The sequence below is a fragment of the Sebastes fasciatus genome, chromosome 21, assembly GCF_043250625.1.
Source record: "Sebastes fasciatus isolate fSebFas1 chromosome 21, fSebFas1.pri, whole genome shotgun sequence".
Classification (NCBI taxonomy): Eukaryota; Metazoa; Chordata; class Actinopteri; order Perciformes; family Sebastidae; genus Sebastes; species Sebastes fasciatus.
Window position 1 is genome coordinate 24,841,827 of NC_133815.1, and position 27,886 is coordinate 24,869,712.

General features: G+C 41.3%; 2 protein-coding genes across 2 annotated transcripts in view; both read right to left on the reverse strand.

The window, feature by feature from the left end:
* Positions 1 to 7,550: 7,550 nt before the first annotated feature.
* ppp1r17 (protein phosphatase 1 regulatory subunit 17) lies at positions 7,551 to 12,418 on the reverse strand. The gene is made up of 4 exons (XM_074622257.1): positions 11,906 to 12,418; positions 11,272 to 11,362; positions 9,985 to 10,152; positions 7,551 to 7,929 (listed from the first exon to the last, which is right to left on the reverse strand). Exons 2-4 carry the CDS (start codon positions 11,339 to 11,341, stop codon positions 7,859 to 7,861), a joined length of 309 nt encoding a protein of 102 aa, XP_074478358.1. The 5' UTR covers positions 11,342 to 11,362; positions 11,906 to 12,418; the 3' UTR covers positions 7,551 to 7,858.
* A 484-nt stretch (positions 12,419 to 12,902) lies between these two features.
* The window catches only part of itprid1 (ITPR interacting domain containing 1), a 33,928-nt gene continuing 18,944 nt past the window's right edge, over positions 12,903 to 27,886 (reverse strand). The window contains exons 12-17 of the mRNA XM_074621962.1: positions 25,003 to 27,333; positions 21,637 to 21,764; positions 20,799 to 20,910; positions 19,768 to 20,352; positions 15,495 to 15,545; positions 12,903 to 14,333 (exon numbers count right to left, since the gene is read on the reverse strand). Coding sequence (XP_074478063.1) covers positions 15,498 to 15,545; positions 19,768 to 20,352; positions 20,799 to 20,910; positions 21,637 to 21,764; positions 25,003 to 27,333 — 3,204 coding nt within the window. The 3' untranslated portion in view covers positions 12,903 to 14,333; positions 15,495 to 15,497. The remainder of the gene's footprint in view (positions 14,334 to 15,494; positions 15,546 to 19,767; positions 20,353 to 20,798; positions 20,911 to 21,636; positions 21,765 to 25,002; positions 27,334 to 27,886) is intronic.

A 27,886-nucleotide genomic window follows, 5' to 3' on the forward strand; every position in this document is an offset into this window, starting at 1 on the left:
TTTACTTACTTTTGTATTCAAAGGATTTTATACTTCGTGAATTTTCTTAATGTTGTACTTAACAAATGTATTTTATTTCAGTAGAATTTGGCTTATTTTTGTACTGAAGAATCCTGCTTATTTTTTATTTAAGAATATTGATTCATGTTGTAGTTAAGGAACTAGCTTTTTTATAATTGAGGAATTTTCTTTATTCTAAATAATTTTGTACATAATGAGTTTACTTCATTTTGCACTTAAAGAATTTGTTTAATTTTTATGAATTTTACTTACTTTTGTATTCAAGGAATTTTCTTAATTTTGTACTTTGGGAATTTACCTAATTCATATTCAATTCAATTCACAAATTTATATTGAGGATGTTACTTTTACTACTTCTTTTCTAATGAAGGATTTTGCTTATTTCATAAGAATTTCACTTAATGTTGTAATAAACAATTTTGCAAATTTTCATGATTTTCATAAATTACTTGTTTTTAAAGAATTTTACTTAATTTTGTAATTAAGGAATTTTCTTTTTTCATAAGAATTTTACTTAAAGGTCCCATATTATAAAAAAAAGAGATTTTCATGTTTTGATTTCATTTTTTATTATAAAGCAGGCTTCAGTCCCATATAAATACTGTGAGAGTATCGAAACACTCAATCCACAGGGAAATACACACAGCCCGTATTCGGAAACTCTGCATTTGAAACAAGCTGTCAGGATTTCTGCCCATTTGTGATGTCACAAATATACAATATTTAGACCATTGGCACAATTTTAAACGTAAACATTGTAAATGTGTCCCAGTTCATTCCTGGTTGCAGTGTGTGTGAATGTCATCAGCTGACAGGAAGTAAACATGGACCCAAGCTGTTGCCTAGCAACACAATTCTGTTACAACTCCGTCAAAATGCACTAAAACGGAGCGTTTCAGACAGAGGGTAAATACAGGCATATTCAAGCAGACAGTATGAGGAAAATATATTTTTTTTTTAACATTACAGCATGTAAACATGTTCTAGTAGAAACACAAAATACAATTTTGAACCTGAAAAATAGCACAATATGGGACCTTTAATTATATTTCAGAAGAATTTCGCTTATTTTTGTATTTAAGAACTTTGATTCATTTTGTAGTTAAGGAACTTGCTTTTTATAATTGAGGAATTTCCTTTATTCAAAAGAATTTTGCATAATTTTTTAATTAAAAGTTGTGCACTTGGATATTAATACGAAATATCCTCATAACTAAGCAAACAATCTGAATAAAAATATAAACACAAGAGTCAAGCAGGAGTCAGAGATTAAAACATGAATGAAAATGTGGGGTTTATTCTACGTGGAGATGACGTCACTTTAGGACGCACATATTGTATTGCTCAGAGAAATGTAGTACTAGTACTACTTAAGTAAAGTACTTTAAGGGTTGTTGAAGTCGGGTCCAGGCGGATCATTATTGGACGACACCATGTGGTCAAAACCAAACCTGAGCGTCATCAGAAGGAGAGTTTTTGACTCACCTGTGCAGATCTATGTCCAAATATTCTGTTTTCATGTCCCCATTGTTGCTGTTGGATCAGGACTCAGGTTTGCTGGGAGCTTCAATACACAGAGAGATGAAGTGATTAAGATTACTGTAAGAAATCTACATCTACTATATCCAAACTATGACTATGAATTATGACTTACTGGCATTATTACCAGAATAGATGTGATCATTGTTAATTTATGAGGAAAGCTTCAGATGGTTATTGATTGTCGCTCTTTTAGAAGACAGAGGTGTGATGATGCAGCTACCTGATTTAAGGAGCTTTTATTTCCTCCTCAGTTTGACACACTGGGAGATATCCATGTGACTATACGTAGTGACTGACTAACGGGGAAGTGGGAGCAGGTGAGCAGGAGGTCTGCAGGGCTAACGAGGGACAGGTGAGACTAATCAGGGCGGGGCAGACAGGAAAACACAAGGCAGGAAGTGAAGTTGTAGTATCAAAATAAAACAGAAAACATGAATGAATAACATAAAAAGCCAGGAGATGTAGATCCTCTAGATAAGTGATCATCCTGTGATGCAACACAGTCCAGTCCTCACGGAAAGTCAGACAGATGCGTCCAAACGGACTTTCACCGTATTCACCGTATTGTGACAGCTGCCGACCGAAACAGGTGAGGCCTAATCTTCAGATGTAGAAAAGCTGTGGTATCACAAGCTGGAGCATAGAGGGGAGAGTGTAGAGCAGCAACACCTCACCTGACTGGATACCTACCAGCACTTTATTATACACTCCATCCTCTAGTTAGGACGTCCGCTCTGCTAACGATGACATGTTTACTACTAATGATGACATATCAAGAACTTATTATGAGATAACAAGTACTAATTATGATATATCAAGTACTAATTATGAGATATCTTGTACTAATTATGAGATATTAAGTTATTATTGTGAGATATTAAGTACAAATTATGAGGTATTAAGTACTAATTATGAGATATTTACTACTTATGATATATCTAGTACTAATTATGAGATATTACGTAATTATTATGAGATATTAAGTCATAATTGTGAGATATGAGTTACAACCAAGTGTGGTGGTACATTCTCCTCAGTAACATCTGAGATATTGATGTGTTGATTGACAGCCAGATGAACCAATTGGTTGGTTGTACCAGCCTCACTTAAACAGCGGGCGAGACTGAAACGAACATTCACAGCTTCAGATCAATTTCAAAATAAAAGGCAGAGACTGAAACACGAGCCGACAGAGCCACAAAATGTGAGTTGAAATGAATAAAGAAAGCAGCAGAGCTGAAGACATCCTGCAGCTTTCTGAAGGACTCGTTCAAGTGAAACAACACAGAAACATGATGTCAGTGAACCGACTGAGACAAAGTCAGTAAAACAAGCACCAGTTACCAAGGAGACGACACACTGAAACACTGAAATATCATCCAGCACCATTTATGATCAGCATGTTTCCTTCCTCACTGATTGACTACTTGAATAAGAGAACGGACAGATTAATCAACTATTAATATAACGGTTAGTTGCAGCTGTAGTTCAGTCTGCTCTGAATGACTCTCTGCTGAGGTTAACTCATTTAACTGGAAATGATAAGAACACTCTGACAGCATTAATCTGAGAGGAACATCTCAGCCTGCCCTGGTTGTCAAGGTAACAGAAAACCACAGTCCTACAATCAGGGATCTGTCAGCAGCTTTTTATCGAAATATCAGTTCACAGAAATGCAGCTCAGAGGAGTGTTTTTATTCAGACATAATAAATATATATTGATCTTTAAATCAGAGAACAAACTGATCACACACACACCAAGGCTGTATTCTAACCCTCATACTATAGCCTACTAGTAGTACTCATACTACACTAGTAGTACCACCTCGTACTATACTAGTAGTACTACTTAATACTACACTAGTAGTTCTTATACTATACTAGTAGTACAACCTCGTACTACACTAGTAGTACTCATACTACACTAGTAGTACTACCTCGTACTATACTACTAGTACTACTTCATACTACACTAGTAGTACTCATACTACACTAGTAGTACCAACTCGTACTATACTAGTAGTACTACTTAATACTACACTAGTAGTACTCATACTATACTAGTAGTACAACCTCGTACTACACTAGTAGTACAACATCATACTACACTAGTAGTACAACCCTTATACTATACTAGTAGTACAACCTCATACCATACTAGTAGTACTACCTCATTCTATACTAGTAGTACTACCTCGTACTATACTAGTAGTACTACCTCATACTATACTAGTAGTACAACATCATACTATACTAGTAGTACAACCTCATACCATACTAGTAGTACTACCTCGTACGCTACTATTAGTACAACCTCATACGCTACTTGTAGTACAACCTCATACGCTACTAGTAGTACAACCCTTATACTATACAAGTAGTACAACCTCATACTACACTAGTAGTACAACCTCATACTATACTAGTAGTACAACCTCATACTACACTAGTAGTACAACCTCATACTATACTAGTAGTACAACCCTTATTCTATACTAGTAGTACAACCTCATACTACACTAGTAGTACAACCTCATACTATACTAGTAGTACAACCTCATACGCTACTAGTAGTACAACCTCATACGCTACTAGTAGTACAACCCTTATACTATACAAGTAGTACAACCTCATACTACACTAGTAGTACAACCTCATACTACACTAGTAGTACAACCTCATACGCTACTAGTAGTACAACCCTTATTCTATACTAGTAGTACAACCTCATACTATACTAGTAGTACAACCTCATACTACACTAGTAGTACAACCTCATACGCTACTAGTAGTACAACCCTTATTCTATACTAGTAGCACAACCTCATACTATACTAGTAGTACAACCTCATACTATACTAGTAGTACAACCTCATACGCTACTAGTAGTACAACCCTTATACTATACTAGTAGTACAACCTCATACTACACTAGTATTTAAGAGCTGGTTTAAAGGCTAAAGCCATGGTCTAGTACACTGCAAAATACATCACTTTAATCGTTGCATTCTGCATACTACTCAGGAACGCATTATGTACTTTTTTAATATTATATGATGTATGATAGTTTAACCTGCCTACACGCAGTTGGCGTTGAAATGTTAGTCTTTAATAAAGTTTACTGCCTTAAAGGTCCCATATTGTAAAAAGTGAGATTTTCATGTCTTTTATATTATAAAGCAGGTTTAAGTGATATATAAATACTGTTAAACTATCAAAACACTCAATCCACAGAGAAATACACACAGCCCGTATTTAGAAATTGTGCGTTTGAAACAAGCCGTTAGGATTTCTGTCCATGTGTGATGTCACAAATCTACAATATTTAGACCATTTCACAATTTTAAACGTAAACATACTAAATGTGTCCCAGTTTATTTCCTGTTGTAGTGTATGTAAATAACATCAGCTGACAGGAAGTAAACATGGACCCAAGCTGTTTCCTAGCAACGCAATTCCGTTGCCATTACATTGAAATGCGCTAAAACTGAGTGTTTCAGACAGAGGGTGAATACAGGTATATTCAGTCAGACAGTAAGAGAAAAATAATGTGTTCTTTTTACATTAAAGCATGTAAACATGTTCTGGTAGAAACCCAAAATACAAGCATGAACCTGAAAATGAGCATGATGTGTCCCCTTTAAACCTGTGTGCTCCAGTGTGCTTGGACCTGGTCTCTGAAGTCTCTCCTGTTACTAGATTGCCCTACTCTGTGAGCACCAGACAGGCCTACTGTTGCTTGTGAAGCGGTTGAAGATAAGTCAAAACAATAATTAAGCAAATAGTTAAGGCCCTTCGTCTGCCAAAAGCGTTCTCAACCACAACCGCATCCGTCTTCTTGTTTAGTGGTTGTACTCAAGTTGCTGGGGGTGTCTGATGCCTGTTGTCTGTGAGAGATTTCATCAGGCAGCTTTTCAAAAGATAGGCTGCGTCACCAACGACATATAGTACCCCACATCATGTCCCCAAATGTTCTTTGTTTCATCAGGGAGTAGCAAACCCATATCCACCAGACCCCCACAAGCCTGACAAGTGCAGCACTCTGGCATCATGCAGGCTCCCTGGTGCTCCGTTTATATATTCCTATAAAGAAACCTTTTCCATCCACAACAGCCTGCAGGGTGATCGAATGCCAGCCCTTATGGTTGAAATATTCTGTGTGGTATTGCTCTGGTACAAGAATGGGGGTGTGTTACATACATACATGCTCAAAATATGTTGCCATTTCCTTTAAAGGTCCCATGTCGTGCTAATTTTTTCAGGTTCATACTTGTATTTTGTGTTTTTACTAGAACATGTTTACATGCTGTAATGTTAAAAAAAAACTTTATTTTCCTCGTACTGTCTGCCTGAATATACCTGTATTTACCCTCTGTCTGAAATGCTCTATTTTAGTGCATTTCAACGGAATTGCAAAGGAATTGCAACGGAATTGCGTTGCTAGGCAACAATTTGGGGCCATGTTTACCTCCTTTCAGCTGATGTTATTTACATACACTGCAAAAGGAAACAAACTGGGACACATTTAGAATGTTTACATTTAAAACCGTGTAATGTTCTAAATATTGTATATTTGTGACATCACAAGTGGACAGAAATCCTAACGGCTTGTTTCAAACGCACAATTTTTGAATACAGGCTGTGTGGATTTCTCTGTGAATTGGGTGTTTTGATACTTTCACAGTATTTATATATCACTTAAACTTGCTTGAAAATGAAAATCTCCCTTTTTACAATTTGGGACCTTTAACTTTTCACTGTTTGGGACCTGAATAACTTCTGTCATGAGTACCTTCTCAAAACAGAAGCAGAAATTGTTTACACAGTGATTCACCATAGTAATGCCGACTCCAAATAAATGAGAGATGCTCCTGTACTCTGAGTTGGTGGTGGGTTTTCACTGTGACATGGCGATTCTTTTTTGAATGGGTACATAACAGCGGTAGTTTGTGTCGCTTATATCCAGTTCTGTTTGCAATCGATTGGCAGAGGTACATAAAAGTGTCCTCTCTGAAAGTTGGAACTATGGTTTCCCACCACTTCGTTGCTCTATTGTGTACCCAAACAGATGGCAAAACATTTTGTAGTACTCATATATCTGAAACACACACAAAGGTGCGAAAATTTATTTATTAATTTACAATAACATTCGTAAAATCTCTTTATGATATTTAAGTCTGGCGTTTAGAAACCGCTTTGCTACTACTGCTCGTCTCTTTTCCAGCGTTGACTCAATGACCCCATTTTACAGAGAAGTAAATCACGATCAACAGCAGCACAGCGTTAATCTCCTCCGTGTTTACTGTCGCACAGATAATGATGCCTGTTTGTCGCTTTTTATGGTATCGTGCTTGTTGTATAGTCACGCACAAAAGAGACGTGTTAAAACAGCCGCCGCTTTTTTATATACGTCAGCGGACTAATTTGCCAAATCTTCGCAGGTCTTTAGACCGTGGTGGAAACACAAACAACAGTGGGCTGAAGGAACCGTTTAGTTCTTTAAAGGGCCCATATTGTAAAAAGTGAGATTTTCATGTGTTTTATATTATAAAGCAGGTTTAAAGTGCTATATAAATACTGTTAAACTATCAAAACACTCAGTACACGGAGAAATACACAAAGCCCGAATTTAGAAATTGTGCGTTTGAAACAAGCCGTCTGGATTTTTGTCCATTTGTGATGTCACAAATAGACAATATATAGATCATTACACGGTTTTAAACGTAAACATTCTAAATGTGTCCCAGTTTATTTCCTGTTGCAGTGTATGTGAATAACATCAGCTGACAGGAAGTAAACATGGACCCAAGCTGTTGCCTAGTAACGCAATTCCCTTGAAATGCACTAAAACAGAGTGTTTCAGACAGACAGTATGAGGAAAATAAAGTTTTTTTTGAACATCACAGCATGTAAACATGTTCTATTAGAAACACACATAAAAAAGTATGAACCTGAAAATGAGCATGATACAGGTCCTTTAAAATTTGTTCCAGGGGCCAAAAAGTCCCAGAAACTTTTGGTTGGAACCCAGCCTAAATTACCAAGGCGATCTACCCCGGTAAGAAGTGAACCACTGTCGAAGGACCGGAAACCCTGAAGGGTTAACCCTGAGGTTACCTCCTAGTATAGGCCCCTGGACTAATCGGGGAATTTAACAGCTGCCTTGTGTTGTAAATCACTTTGAGTTGCTGTAAAGACTGGAAAAAGGTAAATAAATGCAGTCCATTTACTACAAACAACATTTAATGAGACTGTGAACATTTATTGACAACTAAATCAATGATATATACAGGCTTTAATCCTTCACATCTTTCTCCTCATCCTCTAAGTGGACCATCTGCTTCTCCACTTTCAGCAGTCTCAGTCCTAAAGAGAAGAAAAAAAACAGCTTTAAACCCAGAAGACAGTTCACTTATACAAATTGATTTTTCTTTTTCTTAGATCTGGCCTTTTGGTTCTAACAGTTGTAGTAACACCAACTCACGAAGTAAATAGTAACAGCAGCAGACAGACAATCAGACAGGCTGGACACAAATCGCCAGGTTAGTTATATGAAAAGAGAAAATAAAGGTGAAGGGTAAAATAATTACTCAGACGGTCTGTAGAAAACATCCATCACATCTCACAGAGCCACTTCCTACTTCAACTTTGACCTCTGGTACATACTGAAGTCGTCTTTTCTAAAAATAGCTCAAAGTATAACCCACTAACCGTGGTGAAGAATGATCTGTAATGTTAAAGGACCCATATCATTCTCATTTTCAGGATCATACTTGTGTTTTGTGTTTATACTAGAACAGGGGTCAGCAACCTTTACTATCAAAAGAGGCATTTTAGGCAACAAAAAAAAATATCTGTCTGGAGCCGCAAAACATTTGAGCATTGTGATGAAGGTAACACAGACTATAGTCTAAGTATATAGTATATACTGTAGGTCTAATGCAGTGAGTGCCAAAGTGTAAATGCACAATGGAGTATTAGGGCCACAATGAGGGAATAAAAACCCAGAGATTTCAAGAAAAAAGTCATAACTTTACGAAAAAAAAGTCATAACTTTACGAGAAAAAAGTTGTAATATTACGAGAATAAAGTCATAACTTTACGAGAAAAAAAGTTGTAATATTACGAGAATAAAGTCATAACTTTACGCGAAAAAAAGTTGCAATATTACGAGAAAGTCATAACTTTACGCGAAAAAAAGTCGTAATATTACGAGAAAAAAGTCATAACTTTACAAGAAAAAAAGTCGGAACTTTACGAGAATAAAGTCATAACTTTACGCGAAAAAAACTCTGAATATTACGAGAATAAAGTCATAACTTTACGCGAAAAAAAGTCGTAATATTACGAGAATAAAGTCATAACTTTACAAGAAAAAAGAAAATAACATGTCAAATTGCCTCTACTATACTATTTTATATATATATATATATATACTAATATTATGACTTTATTCTCATAATACTATGACTTTTTTTTCTCTTAAACCTATGACTTTATTCTCGTAATATTATGACCTTATTCTCGAAATCTCAGATTTATTTTATTTTCCTAAATGTGGCCCTAATACTTCGTCGTACCGTCGTACCATCGTACCATAGACCTACAACAATGATAAATAAAATTGAAAATGTAAACTGGAGAGGGGATAAAGAGCCGCATGTGGCCCCGGAGCCGCATGTTGCAGACCTCCTGTACTAGAACATGTTTACATGCTGTAATGTTAAAAAAAAACTTTATTTTCCTCATACTGTCGGCCTGAATATGCCTGTATTTACCCTCCGTCTTCAACGCTCCGTTTTAGCGCATTTCGACGGAATTGCGCCGAAATTGCAACAGAATTGCGTTGCTAGGCAACAGCTTGGGTCCATGTTTACTTCCTGTCAGCTGATGTCATTCACATACACTGCAACCAGGAATAAGCTGGGACACATTTAGAAGGTTTACGTTTAAATCTGTGTAAAGGGTCTAAATATTGTATATTTGTGACATCACAAATTGACAGAAATCCTGACGGCTTGTTTCAAAGGCAGTATTTCTGAATACGGGCTGTGTGTGTATTTCCCTGTGGATTGAGCGTTTCGATACTTTCACAGTATTCATATTGGACTTAAGCCTGCTTTATAATAAAAAAAAAAGAAAATCTAATTTTTTTATAATATGGGAACTTTAACAATGTTAACCCAAACCTCAGCTGCTGTGGTGGGTTATCAGAAAATGAATAATTTTTTATGGTCATAAGAGTTGTTTTGGAAGGTAATGACAAACCTTTATGACTATGTGTAATATTGTCGACACAAAGCTTCAAAACGCAGCACAAATTCCTGTTAAAATAATCACAAAATAAACGTGGACACACTGCATTGATCTTTGTCGGCCTTACAACAAGTTCTTGTGTGTGTGTGTGTGTGTGCTGATGACCTGGTATATGTGGAGGAGAGTTGAGGACAGGTGTGTCTTTTCTGCGAGGTTTCTTCTTCTGGTCTGCCTCCTGATTCTCCGCGCAGAGAGCCTCCTCCTCCTCCTCCTCTTCATCATCCTTCATGTCTGACTTCCTCTCCACCACCAGGCTCTCCGGCGCCTCCTCATCTGTCACACATCCGGAAAAAAACGTGACATCGTCAACCATCTTCACCACAAAGAAAGGACCTTAACAAAATGGTCAGTTTTCATTCTCAGCTGGCATTTCTGCTCTTTTTCTCACTTCTGAAACACATATGTGATCTGAAGCTTTTGAGAGGGTCAGTTCATCCAAATCACATCAAAACAAAAGAGATATTCCCTCTTATAGGTCCCATATCATGCTCACTTTCAGGTTCATACTTGTATTTTGTGTTTCTACTAGAACATGTTTACATGCTGTAATGTTCAAAATATACATTATTTTCCTCGTACTGTCTGCCTGAATATACCTGTATTCACCCTCTATCTGAAATGCTCCGTTTTAGTGCATTTCAATGGAATTGCAACGGTATAGCGCTGCTAGGCAACAGTTTGGGTCCATGTTTACTTCCTGTCAGCTGATGTTATTTACATACACTGCAACAGGAAATAAACTGGAACACATTTAGAATGTTTACGTTTAAAACCGTGTAACGGTCTAAATATTGTATATTTGTGACATCACAAATGGACAGAAATCCTAACGGCTTGTTTCAAACGCGCGATTTCTGAATACGGGCTGTGTGTATTTCTCCGTATATTGAGCGTTTTGATAGTTTAACAGTATTTATACAGCACTTAAACCTGCTTTATAATATAAAAAAAATTAAAATCTCACTTTTTTACAATATGGGACCTTTAAACCTGCTGTTGGAAGGATGTTTTTTTGCATCATTGGCCAAAAAAAATATGAAAATTCTAATAAATTCTACAAAATGATTCATCAAAATCAAGTTTTAAAAGCACAATCTGCAACAGCAGCTCTTATTGACACATATAGTATGGCGAGTGGTGTACAGTACAATCTCTTTTTGCTTATCACATCATTACAGTAAACTGATCTCTGGGGGAGATGAATGTCAGTGTAAATCAGCTATTTGTATTTCTTCATTGAAAATTGAAAAAAAAAGAACTGTAAAAATTATTTTCATTAATTTTCATTAAAAATACAAAATGTCATTATCGGCAGCACGATAATAGCTGTGTTTGAAATATTGTCTTATTGTTATCATCATTTAAAAAAAAAGGGCAGAGCTCTGCACTTACAATGTTTGCTCTTCTGTGTCATCAGTCGATGTTCAGGCTCCAGAGTCGACCTCATGCAGCCGGTCGTCATCACTGAGGTCCTTTGGGCTGTCTACACAGATCACATAACACACACACACACACACAATCCATTATTCATTAGCGGACCTTATGACACTAACAAAGGATAAAGCACTTCAGGGCTGTGTGTGTGTGTGTGTGTGTGTGTGCGTGTGTGTGTTAGTGTGTGTGTTTGTGTGTGTGCGTGTGTGTGCGTGTTTGTGCTCTCACTCACACATCTGCTTTACTTATAGACACAAACTTTGATCAAATCACCACATTCAAACAGCAGATCTTTGTCACCATCTCGCCTGTTACATACTTTGCTTTTTGAACTTTTAACATGACCAATTATAACATGCATGTTTTTAACATTTTATCCAGTTAGTTAGAAGCAGTCTGATGTGATTTTCCTAAATGGACAAGGAGGACAGCTGGCAAGGAAACCAGAAGAACTAAAAGTGGTGAAGGATGAAGAGCTGCAAATAAATAAATAAGAGAGATTCAAAGAAAAAGAAAAAGAAGCACATTGGAAAGAGTGAGCTAAAGAGGAAGACAAAGCCATGATGAAGACAGAATCAAAGTGTGTTCTTACCTCAGTGTCAGCAGTGTCTCACAGACAGGCTGGAGCGGCGTCTCTGTGGGTTATGAAGCTCGAAGGAGGAGCATCCGTTATCTGCCAACCCCCCCACAGACTGGAAGAGCAGACCGACCCTCTCAAAGCACCTGGCATTGGGCTTCATTCACTATTATGTGAATAGAAATGGTCTTACTTTGTGCACACGCAACATTACCGTCGGATTCATGATATGTGTGCACTGGCCAATTTAGTTCTTACCGCTGTGCGTTGCTTAGTGAACCAGAATCATTCTAAATGGAGAGGAGTGTTCACTGTTTACTATCATTATACTGCAGAAAGGGGACACTTTTCAGAGCTGTTTCCACGGGACTGACGATAAAAAAAGAGGCTTGGGCTGCATTAACCACCGAGGTGAATGTTGTGTCAGATACAGGCTACGGACTGTGGCTAATGTAAAACAACAGTTTGATATTAAAGGTCCTATATCGTACTCATTTTCAGGTTCATACTGTTTCTACTAGAACATGTTTACCTGCCGTAATGTTTAATGCCGTAATGATGTTATTCACATACACTGCAACAGGAAATAAACTGGGACACATTTAGAATGTTTATGTTTAAAACCATGTAACGGTCTAAATATTGTATATTTGTGACATCACAAATGGACAGAAATCCTAACGGCTTGTTTCAAACGCGCGATTTCTGAATACGGGCTGTGTGTATTTCCCTGTGGATTGAGCGTTTTGATACTTTCACAGTATTTATATAGGACTGAAGCCTGTTTTATAATTAAAAAATGTTCTTGTAATATGTCCCCTTTAAAGTCGATGTGAAAAAAAACAATAACAAACAATAACAAAAAAGAAGGAAACAGGTGGAGGAGGAGGAGGAGGAGGAGGAGGAGAAGGAACACCTGGCCTGTCAGCCCAAGATGAGAGACAATATTAGACAAACATCCATAAGTCGGATATGTCCAAGAAATGAGGGTGAAAGCAATAACAGCAATGACTTTCACCCAGAGGTCATTTATTTCATAATTGTTATACAGTAGGGCTGTACCAGATAGTTCGACCTTTTTATTTTTGTTTGTCTGCTCATTCTGTTTAAACCCGCTATGTCTGCACAGTTGCAGATAAAGATCAGGCTACACTAATAATATCTGTATTATTATATATTATATACTGTATCGCAGTACTGTGTAGTAGGGGTACAAGTATTCTATGAATTTGTAGTAATATCTGAATCTCTTCAGTATTGCTCAGTGCTGTCTGGGCTCCGTCTGTATGTCTATATGTCCTCCCTCTCCCTCATCTCTCTCTCTCTCTCTCTCTCTCTCTCTACCTCCCTCTCGATCTATATGTCTATATGTCCTCTCTCTCCTTCACTTTCCATCTATATGTCTTTATGTCCTCCCTCTCCCTTATCTCTCTCTCTGTTCCTGGGAAGGGGCAATAATCTCTCTGTAGTTTGGAGGGCAGTTGGTGGGTACATTAGTGCATATCTCTCTCTCTCTCTCTCTCTCTCTCTCTCTCTCTCTATCTCTCTCTCTCTCCAGGTTCTGCCCGAGGTTTCTACCCGTTAAAGGGGAGTTTTTTTCTTGCCACTGTCACATCTAGTGCATGCTGATGGGGGATCTCTTGTTGGGTCTCTAGATTATAGAGCACAGTCTAGACCTGCTCTATATGAAAAGTGTCTTGCGATAACTTCTGTTATGATTTGATGCTATATAAAAATTAATTGAATTGAGTTGAATGTCGGAACAGTGTTTTTTTGCCCTCCAGGCTCTGCGCGTCACGTGACTGAAAACTATGAGTTATATAAGCTCTGTTTCCAACAAATAAAACACTTGTGATGCTCCAATCAAACCAAAGCCTTTTGAAGTCTTGATGAGAGATTGTACTCTGGTAATTGGTACATCCTTCTCTCGAGTGTGTGCTGTAGTTGGTTAGAGCTTATTGTTCCAAATCTCCTTTGCGGCACGACAGCCTCAATGTGTTTGGACTCATAGAGTATATGAACATACAAACAACATACACGTCTCGCTGTTCTAAGGGTTATTGTAGTAGTATTGTTTAGAATATAAACAATGTGCTTCATATGATGACGCCTGTGTGACCTCAGGTGTAATTACATCATTAAATAACTCATTCTTACATTATTGAGATATTTGACTTTATAAATAAACATTTTAATAATTCAAAAACAGCCTATCATATTGTCGTTACCATTGTTTCTGTCTTAAGTCCTATAGGATTATACATTTTTCTTTTACAAAAAAGACTCAGAACATTGCATCTCATGCAGCTTTTAGTGCTTCTAGAGTCACACGAGAAACTTTCATCGCAAAACTGTGAATCTGAAAAGACGAGGCATATTCTTCAGTGAATGGAAGACTTCAGGAAGCTTCTAGTTCTCGTGGGTCACTCAGCACCCCCGACACCTGAAACACAGGATGATATAAAAGTTGTGAAAAAGCACAACAAGAGCACGATAATGCATAATACAAATGACCTAAAATGACTGATCCATTGAGGGTATGAATTATAAAACCATTATTAGTAACACTGGCAATTTCCATCTTGAGTTGTCCGATGGTGTGAACTAGGGTCGGGGTTCCAAAGCATTTCATCAAATTTGAATCTTTATCCAATCTTAGTTGTTGTAGGTTGCAGCTTTCAACATTTATGAGTAACTTCAAATCCTTTAAGTCAAACATCTCTGTTGAACTTTGTTGGTTTAGAAGACACTAAGGGATGCTTCTGTTCTGTCATGATCTTTGAGGGGGAAGCTGGTTTAACCAGAAAACAAACATGTTTTACTGGAGTTATTGCAGAACAAATGTTAACAGCAGCTGATTAGACTGTCTGGTTTCACAGAAAGACTTTGTATACTAAATATATATATTCATTCAATATTCTCTGTTCATTCAATATTCTCACATTTCATTCAATATTCTCAGGATTTCATTCAATATTCTCAAATTTCACATTATATATATAATAATTTCCTGAACGGCATGCCATAATATATATATATATATATATATATATATATATATATATAATTTAGTTTTGGTTCAGAAACTTCAACATTCAACGCATCTGTGGTTTGCAGAAACGTCCAATGTCAAAAAAAAATTCTGTTGACTGGGTTGAAATTATTGATGATTTCAGATATCACCGCCATGTGGAGACTTACAGGTACATGCATTCATGATAACAGAAGTAATAAGTAGCCACAGCTGTGTGTAATGTACACAACATGTACAAGGGCAGCTGCTCTGGTGTGGTTGGAGAACCTGCAGCACAACGGTGAACTGCAGTTCTTCTTAGTCATAGACAAGGACGGGTCTACATCTAGTTGAGGCTAACTGTGGAAGTAGAAAGGAGGATTGTGCACATGTACCAATCGAACCACCGACCTCATGATTTGTGGACGACCTGCTCTACCCTCTGAGCGACAGCCACCCATAGCTGTGCTTTTTGTTATTGTGCAATGAGCTTTTCTTTCTTTCTTTCTTTCTTTGTGGAGAGAATAAATGACCTCTGACTCAAGAGTATAGACTGTTCAACAACGAATACATGATTAATGAAAATCTCACCTTTTATTCCAACGAGTCTGTGTTGACAGAATGACGTAAAGACTCCTTCAACTGGAAAACAGGACACACAACATTTAGGAAGTACTATGATGTAAAAATACATCTGATGTCATATACTGTAGATAGTAGCATGATATCCTGCATATACTGCACTCACCACTGAAACAGCTTCTGTACTTCACCTGCATGTTTTAATGGACATTCCTTTTGCTTTCTCATGGAAAAATGGGGACATTCTGTGTTTACACAAGTATTACTACTTCTTCAATGCTCGTATGACCCTCGGTGTAGTATTCAGTATTATTTGTATCACATCAGTTATGGTTATAGGCAAAAGTAGGCTACAGTAGTAGCTAAATATCGGGATGTAGAGTAGCTGTTGGGGTAATTGAGTATTGCGGTGTCACATGCAGTGATCAGGTTGGATATTGGCAGGCAGGTGGAACATTTAGATTTTTTAGTGGGTGGACATGCTAAAGCCCGGGCCACACAGCGCGCATCATGCTCGCGTGACGGCAGCGTCACGTCGTGGCCGCGTCATGCCCACCTAGGGTGTTCACACTAGACGCGAGTTACCCACGTCTCGGGAGCGTCCCGGAGCTACCTGTCAGCTGTGTTTTTGCTGTTGCTGACAGCCCTTTCTTTCTACATAGAGTTTGCCTTTTAATGGCCATTTAACTTCATAATAAATGTGATTTATATTTATTTAAGACAAAAAAGGGTAAGAACTGTGTGGTAATTTGTAAATATTATTAAAAACAAGCAAATAAATTCATACATAAATATTAATATATAGCCCATATAAATCCCTCTTTTCTGTCAGTGAAGAGGGATTTATATATATATAAATCCCTCTTCACTGACAATGAGGAGGGATTTCTATGGGCTATATATATATATATATATATATATATATATATATAAATCCCTCTTCATTGACAGTGAAGAGGGATTTCTGTGGGCTATATATTAATACAAAAAAATAAATAAATACATTAGTAGTAAGAGAGAGCCTACAGCAATCCCTCTTCACTTTGACTGGCACAGTTTTAAACAACATTTCCAGGGGGTTTCGGGTTCCTGTTCTACAGCATTCCAGGTTGCGGCTTTTATCGAAAACGACTTAATTTACATCTGGGGCGGGACAGCAATTTACATTATAAATGCTGATGTTCCGACATCTCAGGCAACTTGGAGCTTTTCACCACCTTGTTGCTGAACTGCGCCTTGATGGAGAAAAACACCTGAAGTATTTCAGAATGATAAATATAAGTAAAGTGGTTTTTTTTATTTATTATAAAACAAAGCAAAATAAACAGTTTCGTTATGTGTTAACCTTTAGAAAACGAAAATTATTATTAAATATCTTTAAAAAACGTGGTGTTTGTTGAGAGAGAGAGAGAGAGAGAGAGAGAGCGAGAGCGAGAGAGAGAGAGAGAGAGAGAGAGAGAGAGAGAGAGAGCGAGAGAGAGAGAGAGAGAGAGAGAGCGAGAGAGAGAGCGCATCGGAAAAATACTGCCAACTATCACCTGATGTTCTTATAACCTATTAACCCAGTCTATTATATGTATAGCATATGTAGGGTTTCTGCTATGACTACTACAGTGTTTACATAATTAAAAGCCTGTACTATATTAACTTGATGGAAACCTGCAAGCAGACAACTGCTTTATTTAGAGTATTTCAGAATAAAAGCATTGTGTTAATGAATGAATGATTCTGTGCACTAAAAACGCTAGAGGACTTTTATTTTGAAATCTAGATAGGAAGTGTAAAATATTGATGGTCAGTGACATATTCTACAGATGTCTAGACATGGAAACTGTAGTAATCTTGCTGGTATGATGTTCATATACTGCCAATAGATCACCTTCACTGTCTGTTGCTGCTGGGAGACGCAGCCGAGAGGTATGCGGCAAGCGTGAAAAATAGGCGAGCCTTCTATTCTATAAAATAGACGCACGTCTGACGTGCGTCTGACGTGCGTCTCATGCGGGCAGTGTGTCCACTCTAACCTGTTAACATGGACGCCGAAATAAAAAACAACACGCGAAGTTGCCGTCACGCGAGCATGATGCGCGCTGTGTGGCCCTGGCGTAACAGCCAGGTAAACACCCACCGCCTGCTGGGTTGGCTTCAGAGTGGACCGCCTACTTCCTCGTCCAATGTTTACTGACACATTGAAGCAGAGTGGGAAAATCTGGCTGTACTCGAAAACCGCCTACTACATACTACTGACAAACGCAGTATACAGTACACGGTACGTACTGCGTTCCTCAGTACTATGTAGTATGAAACAGTTCAATCAAAATATTGAGCTAATATGCTAGACAATGCTTTAGCCTTTAAACCAGCTCTTAAAGGGACTGTTTGTAACTTCTTACACGTATAAATCATTGCGGGTCGGTGTCCCCTGCACGCTCGTGTGTGGCTACGCTGTTCAGACTCAAACTTCAACACAAACTACACGGAAACACCAAAGCCACAAAGTTGTATCTAGTGTTGGCCGCGGTCGGAGGATGCGGGGGAGACCGTAGCTTTGGTCTCCAGGACCGGAGTCTCTGCTGTACTCTGCTCCTCTGCTCCTGTGCCTGCCTTCACTCACTCACCGCGCTCGTTCTCGCTCTTTCGCTCCACTCTCACGTGCATGCGCGCACACTCCACACTGCAGAAGAGTTAGTTTAGCTCTGAGAATATCTAGTGAATGTACAGTGGACGTTTGTGCAGAAATAACTGCTGCAGCTCCTCCAGACCAACAGAGGTTTCCCGTGTCTTGTGAAGTGACGGGGCTCCGCAGAGAGAAACGTTATCGTCTCCGACCAAAATTCCGGCGTCTCCCCTGTTCCCTCCGGCCGCGGTCGGGAGGCTGAGGCAGGAAAAGCCAACACTAGGATCAGCATTGATTCATGGAGAGACATTCGTCTGGTCAGCTAACATTACTGCCAAGCAGATGAAATATAGAGTGATAATGTGGTTTTAGCTGACGTGTGTCGCCTCACTGTTTTGAGCGATGCTCGTTCATGTCTATGTAGAGCGAGCACAAGCGTGAGCACGAGCAACAGGAAGCTGACTTTCGTTGACTTAACGGCCACAGGTGTTGTTGTTAACAAGCAATTTCTGATTCTTACAAACAGTCCCTTTAACGGAATAGACAAAGTAATTAGAGTCTGATCTACCAATGTAGACAAAATCTGGAGTATGTGTTGAACTTCTTCGTTGATGTACCGAGTTGATAACCACCGTCGTTGGACCGCTTAGCGGGCTTGCGGTTGTTACGGTTAGTTTAGCCAGATAAGAAGAAGATACCCTGGGTATGTTAGTACAGGCCTCCGGGGGTCAGTCTACCTGTAGACCTGCAGTGAATCAGCTCGTCACCTCACCCCGGCTCCCTGCTCTGCTCCGGCGTTTTGGTCCACCTGTGTGACACCACAACCGTTGCAGAGCTACTTTTGGTTCTTCTGACCCGTATGACTGTGGACCATGTTCTTATCGCATCGTTGTTTTAGTTTACAGTGGGACATGGCTTTCCGAGCACAAATGAAGCCAAATAAAATAAGAAGTCACACAGAGTTCTCCATAACTCTTGAGCTTCATTTAGACCTAAATACATAAAGAATGGGAACTTTTTTAAAGTAAGAGTTCAAGGCTTGTATTTGGCATAACTGACTGTTGTCTAGCTCTTCCTAGATAATTTATTTCATTTTTATATTAATATACACATTAATACACAATGACAGCGATGTGTACAATGTTAAGCTGGGCAAGACAAAACTATGACAATAAGACATAGGTTGTAGAATGCTAAAAACTTCCACTGATTTTGTAAAATTGAGGTTGAAAAGGACTGAAATCGACCGCAAGACAGTTTAAAATATGTTCTATTTAATTACAAAGAGGCAAATAACACATATTATACTGTACATTGTAGTGAATTGTAAATGCAAATGCAGTTTTGTGTATATTTATTATTGTGCATACATTATTTAACATAGAGCAGCCCTGACACAGAAACATTTATTTATCAGTTATTATTTTAATCAGTTGATATCTCCTGTTGTCTCTCCCATTAACTCATGTGATCAGGATTACATCACACATGTTAATATCTCCAGAAATGTGAGTTCCACTTTTTTAGAAAGATGCCATCTGCCCAAATATATTGGTTCAGAAAAGCTGAGTTGTAAGTCTTGAATGTAGCAGGCAAGAGTAGCTGATTGCTCCCTCTCTACTTGTTTCCCTACGTACATTTAATAAAGTGTTATTATGTTCTTACTCTCTGGAGGAAGCCCATCATGTCCAGCTTGTCTGCCTTAGTGGGAGAACAGCCCAGGCCCTCGCAGATGCACTTTGATCCAGGAGGCGACTGGCTGAGGGAGCCGTCAGCCGGAGGGATCCAGGAGGAGCCGTCGGCCGGAGGAATCCTGGAGGAGTCGTCGGCCGGAGGGATCCAGGAGGAGCCGTCGGCCGGAGGGATCCAGGAGGAGCCGTCAGCCGGAGGGATCCAGGAGGAGTCCCCAGCCGGAGGGATCCAGGAGGAGTCGTCAGCTGAAGGGATCCTGGAGGAGTCGTCAGCCGGAGGGATCCTAGGGGAGTCGACAGCCGGAGGGATCCAGGAGGAGCCGTCGGCCTGAGGGATCCTGGAGGAACCGTCAGCCGGAGGGATCCTTGAGGAGCCGTCAGCCGGAGGGATCCAAGGGGGGCCGTCAGCCGGAGGGATTCTGGAGGAGCCGTCATCCGGAGGGATCCAGGGTTGCAGACAGCTCTGAGTGGCTACTGTCCTGCTGGAGGCGGGGCTCCTTCCAGGTAGAAAGAGTTGAGAGCAGAGCAGTGACTGCTCCTCCAACAGTCTGTGCATCTTCTACTCAAAAACAAAGATTATAATCAGAAAACATACTGTACATAGTAAAAAAAAAAGATTACCACTTTCCTTTCTATCGGTAATATACAGTCAAGTCAAGACAAAGTGCCAACAAGTGCAGGGCAGTGGTGGCCTGAAGGTCAGAGCAACGGGTTTAAGACCTGGAGGAGCCCTTGAGCAAGGCCCTTAACCCCAACCGCTCCAGCAGATCAGACTGTGGTTGTTCTGGGCAGCTTCACTACCATTAGATGTTTGATACGATTCCTCAGTTTTCAGTTGGTGCCCATTTACTTTAATATCAGAATGATGATACTTTATTTCATAATCGATGGCAGTCAATGAGATTTTAACGGATATCAGTTATCGTCAGTGCATTTAGTTCCTTTTTCCCACATCTTTTCCATGAGGACTGCTCTCCCAGTGTGCAGTGTGACTCAGTGTATTACCATTTTCAAGCTGTCGTCATAGTGATGGGCCAGTTCATTCAGCTGCATCTCCAGCTCTCGCGCCTCCTGTTTCACTGCTCGCCTCAGCTCCTCTATGTCCTGGACCTTCTCCCTACACACACACAGTAGCATTATTTCAAATAAAACAACTTGCTTATTACACATACATTTCAAGAGAATGATTTACTGTTAAGATGACAACAGATTATTTGGTCTTTACTATCAAAAGAGCCATTTTAGGCAAAAAAAAAAGAAAATCTGTCTGGAGCCGCAAAACATTTGCAGTGAGGTATGGGGTTTCATTGAGGGTGAAAAAATTGAGTTTTCGAGAATAAAGTTACAACTTTACAAGAAAAAGTCATAATATTAAGAGAATAAAGTCATTACTTTACGAGAAAAAAAGAAAGTAACACGTAAAATTACTTCTACTATACATATATACATATATATATATACTAATATTATGACTTTATTCTCATAATACTACGACTTTTTTCTCTTAAACTTCTGACTTTATTCTCATAATATTATGACTTTTATTCTCGTAATATTATGACTTTATTCGCGAAATGTCAGATTAATTTTTTTCCCTCAATGTGACCCTAATACTCTGTCGGACCGTCGTACTGTGGACCCTGTATTATTAGAACGGAAGCACATTGCATTCACAAAAGAAAATAGACACCATATCTTGTAATTATGAGTTACTCTCTCATAAGGATCTTTAGAGCCAAATACATTATATCATTATAGACTATAGTCAGAATGTAGTAGCCTTAATGCTGAGACTGAGTGAACGTGTCAGGGTCCAAACAGCTATGTAAACTGGACTGTGTACCTGTCCTGGTCAGAGAGAGCGCTGTAAACTGCAGCCTGGTCCTCAGAGAGCTGCTCCTCCATGTTACTGAGTACTGAGCGAAACTGCTGCAGACTCAGCATCATCTCCTCCAACTCATCCAGAGAGTACTGTAGAGAGCAAGAGTTACCTTTCAAGCACTAAACCAGATAAAGGAACTTGTGTAAATGTAACCGTCAGAGTTTCTGTATGTTCACATCCATTAAATTCTTTTCTGTTTTTTTACAATATTTTATTCACTTAATTTTACTGTATTTAAACAACATATTTTTATACTTTTATTTAACAGACATTTCTTGGAAGAGCCGAGGATGGACATGCCGATTTTCCGGTTAGTCGACAACCCGCTCTACCTCCTGAACCACAGCCACTCCATGCAGGACCTTTACTTTTATGTTGTATTTTTACGTAAGGGCTTCGCGTCGGGGTGCAGCATCACCCTGTCCGGGATTCTTTCACAACAACGACCCGCTAGCTGTACATTATCACGTTTATTACACGGCTACTTACTTAAGAAATCTATATTTTGACGCAAAAACGGTTCGCCAGAGTCCAACATCAGAGCTGCGCCCATAGCAACGGTCTGTTATAAAGAAATTACAGACCGCAGAACGCCGTGATTGACCAATCAGAATCGAGTATTCAACACAGCCGTGTAATAAATAGCGGTAACGCTACTTTTACTTAAGACCAGGAAAGTGGACCACATCAGTCAAGTTCTCAGGTGTTTGCACTGACTTTTTGCATGTCAAACAATTTATTTGAAAACTGCTACTGGATTATAAAGTACTGAAAGGTTTCTGATCTGCTGCTAACCGTTCAGACCTATCAGATGGTCTGGGTCCGGTCTGCTAGTGCTTACTGTCCCCAGGGTCAGAACTAAACCTGAGGAGGCATTATTCAGCTTCTGTGCATCACATTCTGTACCTGAAACAAACAGACTCTGTCCAAATCTCAGAGAGCTCCACAAGCTCCACATGTTAATGAGACATTGATATGTTAATGTGGTCCTGGCTTTGAAAGGCCTCCATCTCAAGAATTATGGTAACGTGACAATACACTGTTTATATCAAACATGGTGACTCATTGGAAGATGGACCCGTCATAGCGCACCACTCACTCCTGTTTCTAACACTGGTGAGTACAAAAAAAATCAAGATCGGTAGTCGGAAGAAACCGTTTCACCGACCAAAACGATGTTGACTGATTCTGTTGTTCATTCGTAGCAGTAGCTGGTAGACAGGAATAGAAAGAAGTCGAACAGCATTTCAGGGTGTGTCAGTCTTTGTTGTGGGCACAGGGGAGGAAGAGAGTTCAGATGGGCCAGCCCGTTCTCAATCCCAGGGCGTAAAATACCGAGGCTTTGTCATGGCCGTCTGCATTCAATACTGCCGCACAAGACACCTTTTATGAGACACGCCGCACTCGTGTCCCGTGTTCACAACATTCAGTGTCATTTTCACTGTACAAGCATAGGAGTTTTAAGCCCAACCATGTCATTTTTTTCCTAAACCTAACTATCGTGGTTTTGTTGCCTAAACCTAAAGTGATGCTAAGGGGCGTGAGGCTAAAGTGGCGTGACGCTAAGGGGCGTGATGCTTAGGCGCATAACACTAAGGGGCGTGACGCTAAAGGGGCGTGACGCTAAGGTGGCGTGGCGCTAATGGGGCGTGACGCTCAGGTGTGATGCTAAGGGGTGTGACGCTAAAGGGGCATGGCGCTAAGGGTCGTGACGCTGAAGGGGCATGGCGCTAAGGGTCGTGACGCTAAAGGGGCATGGCGCTAAGGGGCATGATGATTAAGGGGCGTGATGCTAAGGGGCGTGACTCCAAGGTCGTGGCGCTAAAGGGCTGTGATGCTAAGGGGCGTGACTCTAAGGGGCGTGAGGCTAAAGGGGCGTGGCGGTAAAGGGCGTGACGTTAAGGGAAGTGACGCTAAGGAGCGTGAGGCTAAAGGGGCTGGAGGCTAAAGGGATGTAACGTTAAGGGGCGTGACGCTAAGGGGAGTGACACTAAGGGGAGTGATACTAAGGGGCGTGACGCTAAGGGGCGTGATGCTAAGGGGCGTGAGCCTAAAGGGGCATGGCATTAAATGGGCGTGACGCTAAGGGGAGTGCCGATAAAGGGGCGTCAGGCTAAGGGGCGTGGCGCTAAAGGGCGTGACGCTAAGGGGCGTGATTCTAAAGGGGCGTGGCACCAGAGGGGCGTGATACTAAGGGGTGTGACGCTAAAGGGGCATGACATTTAAGGGCGTGACGCTAAGGGGCATGACGCTAAAGGGGCGTGACGCTATAGGGGCTTGATGCTAGCGTGGCGCTAAAGGGGCGTGACGCTAAAGGGGCTTGACGCTAAAGGGGCTTGACGCTAAGGCGAGTGACACTAAAGGGGTGTGACGCTAAGGGGCGTGACTCTAATGGGCTTGGCGCTAAGGGACGTGACTTTAAGAGGCGTGACGCTAAAGGGTCGTGAGTCTAAGGGGCGTGACGCTCAAGGGACGTGACGCTAAGGGGCGTGACTCTAAGGGGCTTAGCGCTAAGGGGCGTGACTTTAAGAGGCGTGACGCTAAGGGGCGTGATGCTAAATGGACGTGATGCTAAGTGGCGTGACGCTAAGGGGAGTGACACTAAAGGGGCGTGACTCTAAGGGGCTTTGCGCTAAGGGGCGTGACTTTAAGAGGCGTGACGCTTAAGGGGCATGAGTCTAAGGGACGTGACGCTTAGGGGCGTGACGTTAAAGGGGAGTGACGCTAAAGGGGTGTGGCACTAAAGGGGCGTGAGGCTAAAGGGGCGTGACGCTAAGGGGAGTGATGCTAAAGGGCCATGACGCTAAGGGTCGTGACGCTAAAAGGGCTTAACTCTAAGGGGCGTGATGCGTGGCGCTAAAGGGGCGTGGCGCTAAGCGGAGTGATGCTAAAGGGCCGTGACGCTAAGGGGCATGACCCTAAAGGGCGTGAGGGTAAAGGGGCTTAACGCTAAGGGGCGTGAGGCTAAAGGGGCTCGAAGCTAAGGGGAGTGACGCTAAGGGGTGTGACAAAGCGGCGGTATGTGACGAGTTAGGATGAGAACGTGTTGGGTGGGTGTGTCTGATCGTAAATAGTCAATGTATGGAGGACAAAACAGCGTGCTGCAAATTAGCATGTTCAGGTGAAGACTGTCTCTTTTACTGACATTTAAAATGAGTGACCAGAGATAAAGTTAGAAGCAACAAAATATATCCATATCCAGTACAGCCACTAAACATTTGTTGCCACATCCAACTTGCAAACGTATAAAACAATAAATATCTAGCTATGGATGTGAATGTGTAAAGTGAAATGAAGACGCACTACGGAGAGTGTGGTATTACTCACAGGGACGTCTCCCAGAGTGTGTTGCTTGTCCTGAGTACAGCAGGTCCACTGGTGGTCACAGGAGCAGCAGCATGCTATGGTGGCTGTCTGATTGCCTTCCCAAAGCTTCTCCTCATCTTCATGTCCATTCCAATCCACCTCTTCGTCCTCATCGGGCCACAGCCCTTTATCCACGGAGACCGACAGAGTACGGTTACTTCTAGTCATCCCAGAGAGACAGTCCTGTGACTGCCAGTCATATTGAGACGAAGTGAAGTTCAGCGTAGGTCTTTGTATCGTTTCTGTGCCACTTGTGGATATGGTGACTTCCTCCGGGGCGGTATGAAGAGCCCCCTGTGATAACTTCTTGGTGAGAGTGTTTCGTTGAAGCTGCAGGTCTGTCCATGACTGGACGGCACGGAAAGGGGTGGAGGTGTCGAAAGGGCGAACGCTTGGGGGAAAAGTGCGTTTTGAGTCAGTCGTGTAGGGAACGTCCTTCCTGTGGACAATGTGAGAAGATGGAGATGAAGACATCTGGACAGAAACAGATCGGCTCAATGACTTGAGGTCTGGGGTTGCGTTGGGGGGTGGGGATGGAGCTAGGCTCAAGGAGGAGGGTGTATCGGAAGAGGCCATTGCATTTTGTGACATCTGGTCAGTGTCCATTGACCTTGAGGAAGATAAAGGCATAGCTCTGGCTGTGGATGAAGATGAATCTAGAACAGCTGGGAGATCAGGAGATCCGTCTGAGGCCTCAAATCTGGCTGACTCTTCCAGCCCAGGTGTTGGATTGGAAACCTGGATGGGTTCTGCCCAATAGGCTCGCCCTTCAGTATCAAGCTGCTGAAAAAAGGCGTCCACATCTCCGTAGTCACTTTCCGAGTCGTCCACTGAGGTTTGAAATACCAGATCCAAGCTCTCAATCTTGATTAGATCTTTTGGTTGTACTTCAGTTCTACTGTGTGTCTCTGGCACATCGTCACGTAAAACTGAAGAACTTCTGAGTGATTCATTTTCTGAGCCATTAACTACTTCCCTTTGACTCTCTTCCGGTTGGGTTCCAGTTGAAAGCTCATCGTGCAAACTGCAGGATGGGAGCTGTGGATCTATTTCTGTTTGGTTACATACTTCCTTAGAGACTAATCTAGAAGCTTCTGACAGGCCTGCATAACTCTCTGTGTCTGAGATGTAAACAGCAGCCTCTTGAGTCTGCACAGTGTCAGCATGTCTCTCACCCTCTACCGCCCCCTTTCCATTCCTCTGATGGGTATCCTCAAAGTCCAAGGAGAGGTGATTCGTCTTAACATGAATAACATCGTGGACAGGAGAGGCTGGAGTATGCTCTGCGGTATCATCATATTGGGAGATGGATTGCTCAATCTGGTCTGAAATTCTCCCGACAGCTGGATCCATCAGACCATCTGAATCATGTGACTGTGATGACAAGGCAGGCTGAGAAACTGGAACGGGAGGGTTAGGAGGGCGCTCTTCCAACTCAGAGGAGTCCAGAACGGTAGAGGATGGAGCCGAAGGATTGTCCTCGTCCAACTGAAAGGAGAGAGAGGAGGGTGTTTCTTCCTCTTCCTTTTGTGTATCGGTAGGTGGATCAGAGAGGTCTATTCCATCTGAGTCTGGGATAAGGGAATCTTTTTGATTGTTTTCTGGACTCCCGGACTGTGAGAGGGACTCGCTTAGTGGCGTAGAGGCTAAAAACCGTGGACAATGAAAATCAGGAGGGGCAGAGGGAGGTAAAGATGATAAGCCACAAGCAGCAGAGAGGGAGTTCCCTGGACTTCCAGAGGGGGAGTCAGACTTTGGAGAAGACATAGAGGGAGAGGGAGAGGGGGATGAGGCAGGAGGAGGGACACTTGAACAGCTAGAGCGGCCTGTGCCTTCAGAATCATGAAGTACAGTAGAGAGGTGGACGGGTGGAGCATCCCAGTCCTCAGTTTCAATCTCCTCCGACCCTCTAATCACCGAGGCAAGTTGCATGGGGGCAGATGTCGGGGACGGAGAGATGAAGGTTGCAGGAGAAGGGAGATCTGGATGACGGGAGTGAGTCACGTCCTCCAGTGAGGAAGAGCGAGGAGGAAGGTCTTCACACGCCGATGCAGGCAGCGAAGCAGGCGAAGATTCGTCCTGATCTGGCGGCGTCTCCGTCTCTGAATTGCGCTGGTCAGATTTTGGGAGACACGGCGAGACAGGAGATGGGGAAGGGCTAAAGACAAACGAAGGCTGTGGTGAAGGGCCGGTCAGAGAGGAGGAGAGCAGGAGAGATGGAGGGGTCTGAGGGGAAGAAGGAGAGGGGGAGTCCGGCCTCTCACTGCTGCCTCCTGACAGGCCTGACAGAGCCTGCAAGCAAACACACAACACAGACAGTCAAACAACCAGACACATTCACTGTCCTATATACACTGGATAGGGGTGTCATGATTCTTCTAATCCACCGTTCAATTTGACTTTCCGTTTAAAGGTCACGATTCGTGACCAGTACAGAATCATTACAATACCAGTATCTGTGTGACCCCACCTCAGTACAGAATCATTACAATACCAGTTTCTGTGTGACCCCACCTCAGTACAGAATCATTACAATACCAGTATCTGTGTTGTTAGAGGTCCGTCTGTTGTCAGTGTTAAACAGCTCTTTCAGTAACAGGATGCTTCAGTGTGTGAAGCAGAGATACTGCAGGTCCTTCTGCTGCTGGAACACTTTACCATCAACACGGTCCGTCTGTTGTTCACACCGACAGTTAACACAGATTTTAACTAGACGGTGTATCAGAAGACAACTTAACTATAAAACGTTTAATCTGTGATCTGTCTTCACTCCGGTATAAAACTCACTGATGTTGACGTGTAACAGATCAGTCCGATCGGCTGCAGCGTCCGATCAGTAACTGAT

Bases quoted from the DNA above. Each gene is read 5' to 3' on its own strand.
- ppp1r17 (XM_074622257.1), bottom strand. From the start codon at position 11,341: ATGACGACCGGCTGCATGAGGTCGACTCTGGAGCCTGAACATCGACTG. The intron at 10,153-11,271 runs GTAAGTGCAGAG...GATGTGTGACAG, and splicing joins GACACAGAAGAGCAAACATT to ATGAGGAGGCGCCGGAGAGC. The intron at 7,930-9,984 runs GTCATCAGCACA...TCTTCTCTTTAG, and splicing joins CTCTCCTCCACATATACCAG to GACTGAGACTGCTGAAAGTG.